The sequence below is a fragment of the Pipistrellus kuhlii genome, unplaced genomic scaffold (assembly GCF_014108245.1).
Source record: "Pipistrellus kuhlii isolate mPipKuh1 unplaced genomic scaffold, mPipKuh1.p scaffold_m20_p_9, whole genome shotgun sequence".
Taxonomy (NCBI): Eukaryota; Metazoa; Chordata; class Mammalia; order Chiroptera; family Vespertilionidae; genus Pipistrellus; species Pipistrellus kuhlii.
In genome coordinates, this window is record NW_023425595.1 from 49,470,860 (window position 1) to 49,488,275 (window position 17,416).

At 43.7% G+C, this 17,416-nt stretch overlaps 1 protein-coding gene across 3 annotated transcripts in view; it reads left to right on the forward strand.

Moving 5' to 3' along the window:
- The window catches only part of AMOTL1 (angiomotin like 1), a 129,088-nt gene that overhangs the window by 12,355 nt on the left and 99,317 nt on the right, over window positions 1-17,416 (forward strand). For 2 of the 3 annotated variants that reach the window (XM_036426251.2, XM_045578022.1), the window contains exons 1-2: window positions 2,176-2,310; window positions 9,234-9,368. In XM_036426251.2, the coding sequence (XP_036282144.1) occupies window positions 9,284-9,368 (85 nt within the window). In that variant the 5' untranslated portion in view covers window positions 2,176-2,310; window positions 9,234-9,283. Of the gene's footprint in view, window positions 1-2,175; window positions 2,311-9,233; window positions 9,369-17,416 lie in introns of those variants that run through there. The other variant, XM_036426252.2, reaches the window with a different exon arrangement.

Genomic DNA, 17,416 nt, shown 5'->3' on the forward strand with positions numbered 1-17,416 from the left:
CAGCCTGCTTGACCAGTTGTTTGGTCATTCCTCACTAACTCCCCTGTCAGCCAGGTTATAGGCAACCATCTTGTGAGGGTGAGGGTTAATTTTCATGGTACCTCTTTATTATATAGGACCTATATCTATATCTATATCTATATCTAAATCTATAAAAAGCCAGTGACCGTAATGACCAGTCACTATGACGTCCATTGTGGCCACACACATTTTATTATGATTGCTGATTTAATCTATGTGAAGAGTTTGCACGTACAAACTCATTTCTGTTTCTCAGCTGTAGGTATGTCAGTCTCATTCATTCAATAAACTTGCATGACCCCAGGTCTGGCCAGGCATTGTGTGGGAAGGGAAGGGGGGATAAGATATGACTTTGTCCTGCGGACAAAGGCACCTTCCAATAGATATGACAATCACTTTGTAAAGAGAATATTCCTCTCCAGTGGAAAAGGGATATCTTAATGGAATACAAAAACTTCTGCAAAGCACAAAGGAAGAAGGAAATAACTGGGTCTAGGAAAGTTTCATGGTGGAGGTGACTTCTGAGTGTGATCTCAATGGACTAACTTGGAAATGAAAAGCCTGTGTCACTGAAAATTCTGCAAAGAACCTCATAATTTTATAACTTCATTAGGTTTCCTAAAAATAGGTTTATTGCCACAGCTTCTTAGGGAGTAGTAGCATAATTATTTACTGGGATACTTAAAATATTAACATCAATAAATCCCATGGTAGCTTCACAAATACTCTGACCAGTTGGATAAGCCAATCCTATATGATAAAAGCCCAATATGCTAAGTGTCCAGTCATCTGGTTGTCCATTCAAACCATGATATGCTGATGATATGCTAAGGCCACTCAACAGTTCGCTATGATGTGCACTGACCACCAGGGGGCAGATGCTTCAACTAGTAGGTTAGCTTGCTGCTGAGGTCCGGCCAATTGGGACTGACTGAGATAGGCCAGACATATCCTGAAGCTCTCCCTGGTCCCTCCCCAGCCCTGATTGTGCACCAGTAGGGTCCCTCAGCCTAGTCTGCGCCCTCTCACAATCTGGGACTCCACAGGCCAGGCTGAGGGACCCCACTGGTGCACCAAGCCTCTACTTTGAAATACTCAAATGTTCCAATTCTACAAAGCTGCTAAGAATTTTTTAAAACAAATCAGAGGGCCAGAATAATCACATCAACTTTCTAAACATCAGCCCTTTCAGACAGAGTAAGACTCTATGCCTCCAGCATCTCCTGTCCTTTTATTGACATAAAGAGGTCTTTTCTTTCACAGTTGGTTCTTAGGGTGTTCTACTCTTCTCTTCCAACCAAGCTTAAGCGTTTCCTATTGTAAGTGCCACTGAATTGTACCACTTGAATATTAAGAGCCCAGATGTGTATTGTGAAATGTTTGGACTATTTGGAGCTGGAAGGAAAAGAACTTTCCAAGTTTAGAAATTGAAATTCATAAGAGCCAAACCCAAGAAGAGAGTGCTCTCTGTCCTGCTGTGGTCCACTGGTGATTGGGTTTTTCTGCTAGCTGAAACCAGGCTTGACCTAGCACAGTGGTCGGCAAATTCATTAGTCAACAGAGCCAAATATCAACAGTACAATGATTGAAATTTCTTTTGAGAGCCAAATTTTTTTAAACTTAAACTACGTATATAGGTAAGTACATTGTTATTAACTTAATTAGGGTACTCCTAAGCTGGCCTTTGCTGAAAACGTGGTATTTTGTGGAAGAGCCACCCTCAAGGGGCCAAAGAGCCTCATGTGGCTCCTGAGCCATGGTTTGCCGACCACTGACCTAGCACAATGGATGGAATGTGTGTCTCTTTCAAAATCTATAAGTTGAACTCCTAACTCCTAAAGTGGTGGTAGTAGGAGGTGGGGCCTTTGGCAGGTAATCAGGTTATGACCCCAAAGAGCTCTCTGGCTCTCCTTTTTTTATGTGAAGATGCATGGAGAAGTCAGTAGTCTGCAACAAAAGAGAGTTCTGGCTAGAACCTGATCATGCTGGCACTCTAATCTTGGACTTTCCAGTCTCAAGCACTGTGAGAAATAAGTTTCTGTTGTTTACAAGCCACCAGTACATGTGTGTGTTAAGCATACCAAGTGGATTAGGATACCTAGAGCCTAGAGAATGTAGATCTTAGCTAGAAATCCCTTCTCTCTTGTGTTTCAATTTGGTTTGTTTTCTGGGTGTGACAACATATATTTACACCCTCTACTCATAACCAAGATGGAAAGTTCCTTCTGATTCTTGACTGACTGAAGAAGGAGGTCGAGATCTGGAAGCTTGCAGGGCGTCAGGACCAGGGTAAGATCTCGATATTCCTGGTGAAGTATCTCACCTTCAAGCAGCCTTTGAAGAACAGAACAAGGAGCAGGAGGTCCTAGAACAGCTCGGCAGCCCTGAGGATTGCCTATGAGCATCCATATGTTATTGAGAATTTAAAAGTGAATTGCTTGGCGGAAGTGTTCACGAGTATTATAGGCTTCCCGGGGATATTTAAGAATAGGCTGGGTGGGCATTTGGGAAGTCATGCATAATTTAAGGGTTATATTAAAGACCCTAAGGTCCCTTCCAACTTCCAGATTCTATTATTTGCATATCTTTGGTTTAACTTGTGCATGCCTCATGCTTGCACTTACCACATTGTTCTGGAACTATATGTCCAGATATGTGTCTCCCCACAAGGTTAAAAACTCCTTGGAGGAAGAGAGATATTTATCCTTTTATATCCCAAGCATTTAGCATGGTGACTAATAAATAGGAGATACTAAGTAAATATTTATTGAATGAATGAATTCATTTTGTATATCTCTGTCTCTGTCTATGTTAATGTATACCTTGATTTACAGCACATGTGTCAAACACAAGGCCCGCGGGCCAAATCCGTCCCGCCAGGCCTTGCAATGTGGCCCGCACCTCGCTGTCATCACTGCACTCCGTTGCGTTTCCATCACAATGACAGTTTATGACTGTTCAGTAAACCATTCGGCCCGCGATTTAGGCTGGATTTTAGATTTTGGCCCCTTCTCTGATTGAGTTCGACACCCCTAATTTACAGTATAAGTTATCAGCAAGTGGACTTGCTTGCTATGAGGGTGTTCATGTTCCCTAGAGCCCGTGGTTGCTTGAATATTGAATGATGACAGATGCCTTTTGGTTCCCCGAACATGGCACTTCTGGTTAATTGATTCCTTCTCTATAGATGGAGCTCCATCATGGCAGTGAAGGCAGAGTCAAAGTAGGGCCAGGACTTTTCTGCATCTATATTCCTAAATGAAACCCCCTCGGTCAGAAATGAACCCGGAGCTGTTGGTTAGAGGTCGGGAGGGGGGACTCAGCTGCATTAGGTGGGCAGGTGTCTCCTGGGTAGTTTCATCCCAAGCTTGGGAAGGGAGGCAGGTGAATGAGGGGGTTCTGCTGGCATGCTGGGCAGAGGAGCAGGTATGCCAACTGAAGTAGGAGTGTTAGTGGAAGAATCTCAACAAGTTAGACTGGCTGAGGTGAGAATGAGGTCAAGAATCAGGGGCAGATAGGGTGTGGTTTTTAGGTGGAGAAATTTCCAAAGAAGCAGAGGCAGAGGGTGAGGCAGCAAAGAGAATACTTTCCAAATGGATATGCTAAACTGAGATATGCTTGTGTCAAATATCATCGTTCACTTATATTTTCATTTATTTAGCAAACATATTGAATGATTACCTTGTGATAACCACTGTATAAATGCTAGGAGTACATAAGTAAGGATGTCTGCTCTCTACTACATAGAGTGTGGATGGACTAAACTCTAGAGACATATTAACAATCAATCGCAGGATATAGTGTGATACATGCTGTAATGGGGAAAGCACAGGGAAGCATGAGGGGAACACGTGGACATATCTAAGATGAGATGTGAATGGTAAGTTGTAGTTAACACTGTGAGGCTGGAAGAACGATCTTGCCAGAGCCCCAGGAATGGTTAAATATACAAAAGACCAAACAGGGAAACTTATTCAGGGATTACAAATATTTTGCTATCATTAGACTTTGGATGCCATGTTAAGTGGTCCAAAAGGGCTCATGGGAATGATGAATCATTAAAGTATTTTAATCAAGAAGTGCCGTGATCAGCCGGCCAGTGTTGCTCAGTGGTTGAAGAAGCACTACATCGATTCTCAGTCAGGGCACATGGCCAGGTTCCAGGATCAATCCCCAATAGAAGGCACACAGGAGTCAGCCAATCAATGTGGATGTTTTTCATTGATGTTTCTGTCTCTCCCTCTCTCTTCCTCACTCTCTAAATCAATAAAAACATATTAAAAACAACAACAACACACACACAAAACAAACAAACATAAAACCTTTGCTTGAAAGAAAGAAGTTATGTGATCAGCTTTGTGTTTTAAAATATTACTGTAGCAAAGTGTGGAGAATGGTTGGAAGAAAGGGAAACCAAAGACCACTGAAGTCTTTGCAGGATCTCAGTGAGAGATGATAGTGGCTGAACTAAGGCCGAGGCAATGAAAACAGAGAGAAGCAGATACATTCTTGAAACATTTGAAAGTTAGAATGTACTAAGCATGGTGATTGATTGGATGTGAGATGTAATCAATCAATCAGGATGGCCCGTTTCTGACTCAGGTAGCTGGGGGGATGATTCACTACACAGCCAGCTCTGAAAAGGGAGAAAGATGTGTTGGTCTAAGGCCATGGTCAGCAAACTGCAACTCTCGAGCCACATGAGGCTCTTTGGCCCCTTGAGTGTGGCTTTTCCAGAAAATACCACAGCCAGGGTGAATCTATTTTGAAGAAGTGGTGTTAGAAGAAGTTTAAGTTAAAAAATTTGGCTCTCAAAAGAAATTTCAATCATTGTACTGTTAATATTTGGCTCTTTTGACTAATGAGTTTGCCGACCACTGGTCTAAGGAGAGTTCTGGTCATCGGGAGAGCCATAGAGTGAAGCCTCTTTAAGTCCAATGATCCAACCAGTTCACACCACTCTCAGTGTAGACAGGTCTATTGGGAATTTAATGGTATTTAACATCTGACTAAGGGCTGGTTATTATCATTTATTCATCCATTCAATCAACCAATATTTATTAAATATCAATTATGTATTAATAACATTCAAATATTCCATAGATCCCAGTGTCCATGGAATCTGGTGGCTTAGTTTTTCTCTCTCCCTCTCCTTTCCCTTTTTGCTAATTATTTTAGTTTTGGCTTTATTGAGGTATATTTGTCAAATAATATTTTACGATATTTAAAATGTACATTGTGATGATTTGATATAAGTATACATTGTGAGGTGATTCCTCCCATCTAGTAAACAAATCCTTCACATCTTTTACCTTTTTTTATAAACATATTTAAGTCCTATTCTTTCAACCAATTTCAGTTACACAGCACAGAGTTATCAACTATAGTCACCACATTATACATTTGCTTCTCAGAATTTATTTATTTTATAACCAAAAATTTGTTTACTTTTACCACCTTCTCCCAATTTCTCCCCACCTTCCTGTCCCTGGCCACCATTTTTCTGCTCTGTTTCTATGAGTTTTGTGGTAGAAACTTTTTTTTAGAGTCCACATAGAAGTGATACCATGCAGTATTTGTCTTCCTCTGTCTAGCTTATTTCACTTAGTGTAATGCCCTTCAGGTCCATTTATGTTGTCCCAAATAGCAGGATTGCTTTCTTTCTTGTGGCTGTACAATATTCCAGTGTGTGTGTGTGTGTGTGTGTGTGTGTGTGTGTGTGTACAAATATAACATCTGAGCCACTCATCAATTAACAAGCCACTTAGGTTGTTTCCATCTCTTGGCTACTGTGAATAATGTGGCAATGAACACGGAGTACAGACATCTCTTTGAAGTATTTAATCAAGAAGTGATGTGATCAGCCAGCCAGTGTGGCTCAGTGGTTGAGCATTGACCCATGCACAAAGAGGTACCACATCGATTCTCAGGGCACATGGCCAGGTTCCAGGCTCGATCCCCAATAGGAGGCACACAGGGGCCAGCCAATCCATGTTGATTGAAAAAGTGATCCTTAAACCCAGAAGTACAACTGTAAGTTTTCAGCAGGCTTTTCCACTCATGCTACCCCACCTTATCCTACATGCTGCTGTTTGAGCTGCCATGTGCTGCTTTAGCGAGAAGCATTTACTCGCTTCCTATTTCCAGAGTTACATTAAATTTTTCTCTTTCTTTAGTTTCTTCTTTATGAACTTAGTCATTGATAGGGTTGTTGTTGTTATCTTGTTTGTTTTTTTTGTTTTGTTGAAAGAGAGAGAGAGAGAGAGAAAGAGAGAGAGAGAGAGAGAGAGAGAGAGAGAGAGAGAGAGAGAGAGAGAGAAACATCAATGTGAGAGAGACACATCATCAGTTGCCTCCCACATAGGCCCCGACCAGGGGCCCTATGGTGTATGGGCTGATGCTCTAACCACTGAGCAACTGGCCAGGGCAGTCATGGACAGAGTTTTGCCTTGGATAAAGGTTAAACACATTATAGAAAACCGTGGACAATTTGCTGTACATGGCCAGAGGCCTGGAAAATATTTTCTAGGCTCCATTGTTTCGTGACCCACTCTGGGATTTCCTGGGTCTGAAGTGATGATGTTAGAGTTACAGTAACAGATATGATTGATCAAAATATTCCTTGAAATACCTGTGTTTGATGCAATTTCATTTCATGTTTTATGCTTGGCTCTCTCAAGCGGAGGTGTGAAATTCAGGCAACAGAGAAATCTGCAGGGTTTGCAGGTAAAAGTTAAAGCACTCAACATGAACCTTTGCAGACCAGATTAATAAAGTAAAATGCATGGATTTGGAAGCCTAACCTCACACATCTAGATATATCATCTTGCAAATCTATTTCCTGGGACCAGTGGGTGCCTAGGCCACTGGACCAAGAATGATGGGAAATCTATTTTGAAAACCACTCTCCAGCCCTGCCGTGGTCAGTGGTTAGAATGCCAGCTCACGCACCGAAAGGTCTCAGGTTCAATTCCCCATCAAGGGTACCTATCTGGGTTGCAGGATTGATCCCCGGCTGGCTGGGGTACATGCAGGAGGCAACCAATGGATGTATTTCTTTCACATTGATGTTTCACTCTCGCTCTCACTCTCTCTAAATCCAAGGAAAAAAATATCCTTGGTGAGGATTAAAAAACAAATAAATCACTCTCCAATTAAAAAATAAAACTCTGTTTTTTTTAGACTCTCACTTCTCAGGGATCCTATCAATACAAGGATTAATGAAATGGCTTTGAGTGACCAATCCATTGTCAATAAATGTTGCTTTTGAAGAATGTAGTTTTTCTATTAATGTTATTTCATAATTGATGAAGATACAAGGTGTTAAGTAGTTAATTTGATTAGATGACAATACTAGTGTGATCATGGCCCGAGACTGGATTTCTATTCCAGACAGGTTTTCCCTTTTGCACAGAGAACACATTCTCTTCCAATGGCAGACACCTCAGCCTCCATCAGCCACCTCTCACTGCTCAGGCTAATGCTGCCCTTGGCAATTGCATAAATAATGCATATTTCTCGGCCCACGGATGTGGGCGGAAAGGCTGCCTCTGTATGTAAAAGCATATTATCATAGGCTGCAATTCCTGAAAGACTGAACAGGTCTTTGGCAACATCTAGTCCCAATTTCTTCACTTAAAGTTGAAGAAATTAGTCCAGAGAATAAGTGGTTTGCCCAAACTCACCCTGTTAGTACCAGAGTCAGGGCTAACTTGGGGATTTATTGAAAAGTCCGATGTTTTCACCACGGTATTGTGCCATATCCATTCTGGTCTCAGATTCCCTTCTATTACTTGGAGTGTTCGCATGATACACAGTTCCCTAGTGAGCCAGTACCTGGTAAAGTGCAGTGCAATCTTTGGTACCTCCTGGTGTTAGACTAGAGACTTTTGGTGATTTGTTACAACTCCCAAGAGTGCTACACTTCTCTAGGCAGATGGCCGAAAAGCAAGTCCGCCTGCCATGTCTGCAGGTGGGCAGCTGTGTGGGAGCCTGCAGGGCAAACGCGAACAGCATTCTGGAGACCAAGTCAAGCCAGGTGCTCTGATTACAACAAACGATAATGGCTGCCCGTCGTAATTAGGCGACAGGATTTCTGCCGGTGTATGTTCCCCTCGCTGCATTCGCTGATTAGGTCCATCAGTCATGTTCCATGTGAGCCGCATCCATGTGAGGGCCTGCTACCCACAGTGCAGTATGAAGAGCTCTGTAATGTGGGCAGCAGTTTGGCCATGAGTGGTAATTTTCCCAGCTACAGTTTATGAGGGGGGCATTTCCCAGGCTGGGCTTCTTGGGGGCAGCCAGCAAGGTGTCCTTTTCAGGAGAGCCGAGGGCCCTCCTTGTGACCTGTGACTTTTTATCACCATTTTCAAGAGGAAATACAAGATTAGTCTCCATGGCCCTTTTTGGCCCTAGAATTTTCCTTTAAAATAATATGATATATTTTTTCAGACCATAAAAAGAATGCATGTTTGTTCTGGAAAATGCAGAAGATTACAAAAAATAAATAAATAAAATAAAAGGCACTCATATTTTCAATGCAATGATAACTATTTCCAATTATTTATTTATTTATTATTTTTTTAAAAATATATTTTATTGATTTTTTACAGAGAGGAAGAGAGAGGGATAGAGAGTTAGAAACATCAATGAGAGAGAATCATCGCTCAGCTGCCTCTTGCACACCCTCTACTGGGGATGTGCCCACAACCAACATACATGCCCTTGACCGGAATCGAACCTGGGACCTTTCAGTCTTCAGGTCGACGCTCTATCCACTAAGCCAAACCGGTTTCGGCTATTTCCAACTTTTTAATTCAAAAGTTTTTCCAGTCTGTTTCCCAGGCATATAGAGAATATATGTATTTATTTTTATGAAATTGAGACCCTAATGAATCCAATGCTGAAATTCTAAGAGTCTATAACATATGCAGAACTAAACAGTAAGTTCCTTGCTCAAAGCCTGGCATGTATTAGTTGCTCAATTAACAACAAACATTTGCTCACTGATGGAGCGAGAACTGTGGTTCCTGGACTTGAGCATTCTCATTGGAAGATCTTGCACTCAGGCCATGCCCAGATCTTGACAAAAACCTTTGCATGTTAAAGGAACATAATAAACTGGAAACATACTCCTTTCCTTTAAGAAAGCCTCCCTTTCTCAAGAGAGCATCAGCATTCACCTCCATTTTTGTGCTCATTATTTATTTTAGGAGGCGTCATTTGATGTGAGAGCTGCACATATAAGAGACTTGCCGGAAGCATGGACCTCAGTGAAACATGGCCTTTAGAGGAAGGAGCCTGGCTGTCTCATGCAGGAATTCATCATTTTGCCAACACCAGAGGAGGTACGGCTGCCTTTGATGTCCCTAATACACGTGGTACTCTTCAACTCCTGAACTCATTGTATCCGCCCAGCTGTGCTCAGTCGGTGCTCAGTGCCATTCGTCATTTCAAAAGCAGTCGGTAGAAAGGAGGAGCCTGGACTTTGGGGTCAGCAGACCTGGGTTCAGACTCTAAATATTCTATTTACAAGTGATTGGCCTTGAAAAATCTATCGTGTCCTCAGCTCTAACATGAGAGTAGAAGTGCCTGCATTGCAAGGCTGTGATAGGACCATGAGTAATGTAAGCTGTCATTTGCTGAGCCCTAGCCAGGTGGGAAGTTAGTCATCTATCTTTGAGCTCCTAATCTGTGTCAGGTATTGTGTTCCCGCTTATCTCTTCTTCCCTCACCTCCTCTCCTCTCTTCTCCCCAGCCTTGCAAGGATTGGGTTGAGGACAATGCAACCAGTATAAACAGAGTAGGCCAGCTCACCTTCCCTTCTTTTTCTTTGTCCTCGAATCTGATTGATACAACTCGCCATTAAAGGATGGGGCTGTGGTTACTCTGCCGAAGTGCAGCATAAATCTAAGAACTATAACCTGACACAGATCCTCTGTCATGTCTAAGAGTTCAACCTTCTCCCATCCCCCAAATTATTAGAGATCTACTTTGGAGGTAGGAGCCAGTCTATGGATGGAGAGATCAAAGCCCATTGAGGTTAACACAGTCACATGATGTTTTTAGTAAGGATATGCCTTTCGTGTATTTGTTTATCCATTTGCTCAATAAATATTGAGTTTCTGCTATGTGCCAAGCATTGGGAATACAAGAGAGGGGGGACGAGGTAGTCATAGAGATCACCAGACTACTCTCTCTGCTGTGCCCCAGGCTCTCAAATGGGGTGACCTACAGCAAGGAGCATCTACTGAGCTTCTGCACTGCAACTGCTACTGCATCTTTCTACCAAGACTACTCCACACAATGGGAGAGTCCCCATGGAGAAAATCAGTCTATGGTGATGGAGGTGTCCAAGGCAGTATTGCCGCAAGTGGGTGAAACACAGTAACAAGGAATCAGTGTGATTGAAACTTGAAAATTCTTGTGGGCAGTTGGTGTTAGGAGGTTCTCAGAGGAATGGACTCAGGTCCTAAAGGACTAGGTAGAGGCCGAAATGGGAGCCTAGTGAAAAGCTGAAGCGAGATAAGGCACTCACTCTCAGGAACAGAGTGGAAACCCCACTGTGCCAGACCTAAGTCAGAACTGGACGAACTACAAAAAAACAGTGGTGATAATTTGTTAGGAAGATACATTATACCAGACATTATGCGAAGCCTTTTTTGTATAGATACAGACTTTCTCAACTCATTCTCACAACAACCTTATCCTCATTTTATTAATGAAAAAAAAACTGAGCTGGAGGAGGCTGAGAAACGTGTGCACGGTCATTCGGCTGAAAAATGGCAGAGTGGGGGGTTCAAACCTAGATCTGCCTAACCCCAAGTCACTGTAGGCTTTTGCCCCTCAGTTCACTCTCCAACTCTCCCTGCTCTGCCTTCTCAGTTTCAGGCTCTGGTGGTCCCTGTTACAGGTTTTTATTTTGTTGCCACAGTAGAAAAGAGAACTAGCTCTGAGCAAGGTTGGAAAATAAACATGTTGTGGCAATTATCATCCAAGAACCTCCTATGGCCGCCTCAGCTAATGCACTGCCAAGGCCTGGACCTACCTGTTCCAGAGCAGGTTTCCTCCACACCCCGTTCCCCTGTCCCATCTCTCCCACTCCTGGGCAGCATCAGCTGCTCTGTCTCTGAGGCCCTCTGTGGGCGAATGGGATTGGCATTTCTAGTGAAGTTCCTAGGGAAAGTCCTGGAAGTATCCAGGCCTTGGGGTATTTTTTCTTGGCTTCATGGAGTCCTCCAAGGATGGTGTTGTCTGGCTGGGAGGCCTAGTCATCCTGGTGAGTCACAGGCCTTGAGCTGGACCGAATCATTGCGACATCGGCTTTTGTATTCTCCTCAGAGCATCCCAGGCTGCCAGGGAGGTGGGACAGCCTCCAGGAAACCACCTGGGGGAATCCAGGAGGTCTGGGGGTGATCCGAAGTTTCTGGAGGAAAGTCCCCCTGCCACTCCTGCCTCCTTCATGCCTAAAAATACCCTCCAGGATTTGGGCCAGGAGCTTGACAAACTTATTTTAAAGGTCTGGAAGACATTTTTCTAAGTGAAATCATATGCAGTGCCTGACACACAGAATAGAAGGGAGGCCGTGCTGGGCCAGCCTAATTCTGACTGTCGCATCACAAGCTGATGTGGCTGTTGCTCGGATTTGCCAGAGGCCACACTGTAAGTATGGGGATCGGTGCAGGCCTCCACAGCCCTTCTCAATGAATCTGTAAAAGCACTTTTCCTGTTATTTATATATGCTTTACTCAGCTATTTGGGATTCCTGCTGTCATCCATTCTTCCCAGGGGACTCCACCTGCGTGGGTTCCTGCTTAGAAGATAGTCAGAAGTCTGGGAAACATAACCTGGCAGTGGGGGCCAGGTGCATCCAGAAACCCCATGGTGCTGTTCCCATTATGTCCATAAAATCAAGAAGCAGCAGATTTCCCCTCTGGTCCCTCTCAAGGTCAGATATTTTACTATAGTAAAATATATATATATATTTTTAAAATTGATTTCAGAGAGGAAGGGAGAGAAAAAGAGAAACATCAATGATGAGGGACAATCATTGATTGACTGCCTCCTGCACGCCCCCTACTGGGAACCAAACCCGAAACCCAGGCATGTGCCCTGACTGGGAATTGAACCGTGATCTTCTGGTTCATAAGTCAATGCTCAACCACTGAGCCATGCCGGCCGGGTGGACAGACAGAGTTTTAACATATCGGGAAGGAAGGAAGGAAGGAAGAAAGGAAGGAAGGAAGGAAGGAAGGAAGGAAGGAAGGAAGGAAGGAAGGAAGGAAAGAAGGAAGGAAGTTTTTCTGAGAGCAGTCTGTGTGCCAAGCACTCCATTGGAGTTGTTTCATTTTATTCAAATTCTCATTGAAATCTTGTCAAGTAGTTATTATCTCAATTTGCAGAGAAGGAAACCGAGTCTTGTAATGTGCTAAGATAACTAAGCCAAACTCACCCAGCAAAGGCCAGTAGAGCTCACATTCAAACTCAGGTCTTCATACCCCAGAGCTGTGCTCTGTCCATTTCAATTCTCTGTCAGTTTCAAAGAGCAACACTTTTGGGAATATCCACCTTTCTATGATGCTTTGTCCTTTTTGTCTATGTCTTTTGCAGACAGTATGGTAAAAGGACAAAAAAGATGGAATCTGTTCTCCATGATCTCTGATTGGCATTTTTTTAAAAACAAGATTCATGAAGGTCTGTTCATTTTACAGAGCAGGTTTGGGGACTTATCAAAGACCAGAGGCTTGGTGCACGAATTCGGGGACCCATTGGGGTCCCTCAGTCTGGCTGCAGGATAGGAACGAATCTGGCTCTCTGACATCCCCAAGAGGTCCCACATTTCAAGAGGGTGCAGGCCTCCACTGGTGCACTATCAGGGTCAGGGAGGAACGCAGGAGGTTGGCTAGCCATGGAGGAACTTCAGGAGGGCTCCAGGATGTGTGTGACCCGTCTATTCAGTCCTGATTGGTCGGACCCCAGCAGCAAGCTAACCTACCAGTCAGAGAGTCTGCCCCCTGGTGGTCAGTGCATGTCATAGCGAGGAGTTGAGCAGCCTTAGCATATCATTAGCATATTATGCTTTGTTTGGATGAATGGACGACTGGACAAACACACACTTAGCATATTAGGCTTTTATTACATAGGACTAGAGGCCCAGCACACAGAATTGTGCATGGGTAGGGTCCCTAGGCCTAGCCTGTGATCAGGGCCATCTTCTGCCCGCTCGCCAGTCCCCAGTCCCGCCCTGCCACCGCCACCCACCTGGTTCCCCTCTCCAGTTCTCAATCCTGTCCTGCTGCCACCCACCTCGGTTCCCCATTCACCATCTAGTGATCATAGCCTACTGGCCGAGAGGAGGCGGGGTAGGGAAGGGAGGGGCCAAGAGGTGGTCAATGCACCTCATAGTGACTGGTCGAGTGGTCGTACTTGTCATTATGCCCTTATGGTTGCTGGGCTTTTATTATATAGGATTAGAGGCAGAATTTGGGCTGGAACCCAGGCCTCTGCTTCTCTCTCCAGCACCTATACCATGCTGACTGCTAAGACCTTAGCTTCTTGGAAAAATTATTTTCGTATGAAAGAAGAGAGGCCCCTGTGTAGCCAAGAAAACTATTTGCAGTCTCCGAAAGAAGCAGTTTCCACTCAGGCCTCTGTCCAGAGTGACCGGGTGGAAAAACGTGAGAGCGGGGTGGTCTCTGCAGCTCAGCAGAAACTCACATTCATACAGTAGATGTCTTTGTTTTACTGGTTCAGTCATATATTTCCATTGCAGCAAATGTTTTTGCACTTAATCTTAACGCAGGGTATTTTGTTTGATTTCACTCAATAGATCTAAGTGTGAGCTGAAAGTGTATGATTTTTCCTCTTCAGGGACCTGTTTCTGTGTGTATTTTTGGAATGGTTCTTTATTCTGACTCATATCCACATACACCTTCCAGTGGCTTCTTAGCTCAGCCAGAGTTTATTCCCTTTGATGTGATGCTGAGTTAGGAGTCTTTTAAATCTTCGTCTCTATTCCATAGCCGGTAACAGGAACCCTGGGGGCCTGGATGGATTCAATTTGTTTATATGTTTCATAGAACACTATGCTTTTGTTAATAGCATCCACTGCATTGGTCTTTGAAATTTTCAGAAGACATATTTAGCATTTTTACCGAAATGAATCCTTGGTTTCCTGCCAGACTTAATATGATATCATGTCTTGGCCTGTACTGATAATGATTTTTTCCCAGGTGAGATATAGTTAACTGTTCTTCCTGTAGAACCCGTTTCTTTCTCCTGGAAGTTATAAAGCACTTAAAGCAGTTATCTGAGGCTTTGTTTTTCTTTAAGGGAAATCAAGCAACTGTATTTTTTTTTTCTCCCTTTCATCAAGTATTATAAAAGTGTGGGTTTGTGCTAAAAGAAAAGACTACTAAACCCTAAGAGAAGGAGAAATGATCTTTTGGCCATTTAGCCCTAGAGATAATGTTGTGACCAATTAGGTACAAATTTATTTTTGATGAAACCTTAGTTGGGGGGAGGGGCATACATTTGTCCTTGGTGTCCTCTGCTGGCTTGTCCTAAGAGGATGCAGATAAGGGACTGGATAACAGAAGGGAGTCATGCTGTGCTCAGGCAGCCATGGCCCCCCTTTGCCCTCCTACATCAGCCCCACCCACGCTCACCAAGGAGAGGAGGGAAAGAGAGGAAGAGGGAAGGAGGGGAGGAAGGGAAGATGGGAGGAGGGGTGGGCATTGCTTCTACACTTGCTCTGCTGTTAACTGGCAGGACCTACTGGAGGCAGGAGGCTACCTGCAGAGAAGATGAGCAAAGGGCGATGCCAGAGAGGAGAGGAAGGCAGAGAGAGGGCTCAGCCCACACCTTTCAGTCTTCATGCTTGAAATCGGTGACCTTCCAGGCAATTGGGAAGGCTGAATACAGATCCTAGTGTCCTCTAGCTCCCATTCTCACTTGTTGTTAATGACATTTTTAAAGGGTAGTGATAGCATACCTTGGCTGATTAAAAACCCTTCACCCATCTCTTGGAGCATGCCTGTGGGGGACTCAGCTCCTTCTCTTTTCTACTGGCCAAGGAGCTGTGTGGCCCCAGAGGACTCCGAAGTCAAAGCAGCCCAGGAAGGCCATCTGGGGACAGCACAGGGGCCCTCTCGGCGGTCCCTCTTCCGAGCAGAGCCTGCAATTAAGGCTCCTGCCACTTTTGCAGCAGCAGTTGGCCCAGTTCTGCCTCTAAGCAGGAGATCGGTGATGGGCTTTGTGCTAAGAATTCTCTTCAACCCCAAAAAGCATTTGGAGCGTGCCCTTGGCTCTAGAAATCAAGCTAAGAATTCCTTTGACCCTAGAATTATATCCAGTATCACTATGTGACCATACTCCATCTGCCGAGGAATGAGGGTTCTTAATGAGTTTTCCAGATAACTGGAGCATAACCCTGTAAATGCCTAAGTTTAGTTCCAAATTTTACTGTTTTCCTAATAGTTGATAGGACTTTTTTCTTATGGCTTTTTGTATTCTTTCTTGCCCCAGTAAACAGAAAATAGTCACACCAAGCTTATGATTGAAACTGGACCAATTTTTCATTTTAGAAATGTGTTGTCTTGTCGAAGCCGGTTTGGCTCAGTGGTAGAGCGTCGGCCTGTGGACTGAAAGGTCCCAGGTTCGATTCTGGTCAAGGGCATGTACATTGGCTGCGGGCACATCCTCGGTGGGGGTTGTGCAGGAGGCGGCTGGTCCATGTTTCTCTCTCATCGACGTTTCTAACTCTCTCTCTCTCCCTTCCTCTCTGTAAAAAATCAATAAAATATATATTAAAAAAAGAAAGAAAGAAAGAAATGTGTTGTCTTTAATTTTGGATTTGTCATATGATGTTCAACTTGTTTAAAAATTCATGTACTCATTTGAATGTGCCTAAAGAAAACTCTACGGGACGCATAAGACTCTGTGGAAGGTGTTTCAGTTCAGGAATGAAGACTGGGATAGGATGAGAAGGAGGACTTTCATTTTTCAGTTTATAACCATCTGGACTCAATGTCTTCTCCTTCACTTTGAATATATATTATTTGCTTATCAAATGAAAATTAATTTAGAATTCTATGTTGCTCTGTATTATAACATAATATATATCATTAAAACTAGGGGTTGGGTTCCTAGGTTAAATTCCAAAACCCATTCAACTTATGAGACAGCAGGCAATAGTAGGAGTGGACATTAGACATTAGCCCCTTGTGTTATCTGTTCCTAGGCAAAGCCTGAGCCCCAGGAATATTTTCTTCTTGCTGCTCTCTCCATATGCCCCATTGTCTCATAATTACTGCCCTAGGGATAGGAGGAGAGACTCACTCTCTCTGTCTGCAGGGGCCATGGCAGCGGGAGGCTCACTTTCCTCCTGAGACAGTGAAAAGAGGACTCAAGCTTGCTATGTGGGAGAGAAAGGAACGTTTACACAGCCTCCACCGTGTGCCAGGCACTGTGCTTGGTCTCTCTCACACGTTACCTGTGTCGCTTGTCCGAGCAGTCCAGTGAGATGAGTGTTGTTGTCAAGAAACTGAGGCTCTGAGAGGCTTAATGAGATCCTGTGATTGTCCCCTAATAACTGACAGCCCATAAACTAATGCACTGTCTTTATAATTCACTGGCCCTCCAGCAGAACTGTTCCCCCCCCACCTTTTTTTTTGTTAGTCATTACCTGAGGATATTTTTCCATTTATTTTTTTGAGAGAGTGGAAGGGAAGATGAGAGACAAAAGAGACAAAGAAAGAGAAACATCGATGTGAGAGAGACACATTGATTGGTTGCCTACTGCAGGCAATCTAACCACGACCTGGGGATCAAGCTGCAACAGAGGTACAAGGTACGTGCCCTTGACTGGAATCCAACCTGCTGTGGGCCGATACTCTATTCTTTGAGCCAAATCAGCTAGAACAGAATCGTGTCTTTGTAAGAGGCCTGTCAGAGTCAAGTAAGGCTAGGCACTTCCCTGCGGTTCTATAAGGTCTTCTGATATGGAACCCCTTGTTAGGAGTTGAGCAAGTTGAGGGCAGGACCTTGTTTTGATCACCTTTGTTAGCTGCAGTGACTTGCAGTACCTGGAATTGTGGTAAATTCTTCATAAATGTTTGTTTGATTAACAGGAAATATTATTGTTTGCTCTGGCTCTCTAAGATAGGAAATTGGAATCATATATTTTAGAAACATTTTCAAGAGCAAATATTGAAACAAGAAAAATATTTTCTCATTAGCTTTGGTTGATTAGGAAATCCAAATACCTAAAGTGCTATAAGAAAAGTTCTTAGCTTACTAGGCATCAATTTATAGGAGGAACAAAGGGGAGTCCGTTGTGAGTTAGAACAGATGGACAGGCTCCAGCACCTAACTGCTGCTGGAGCATTTGCAATGC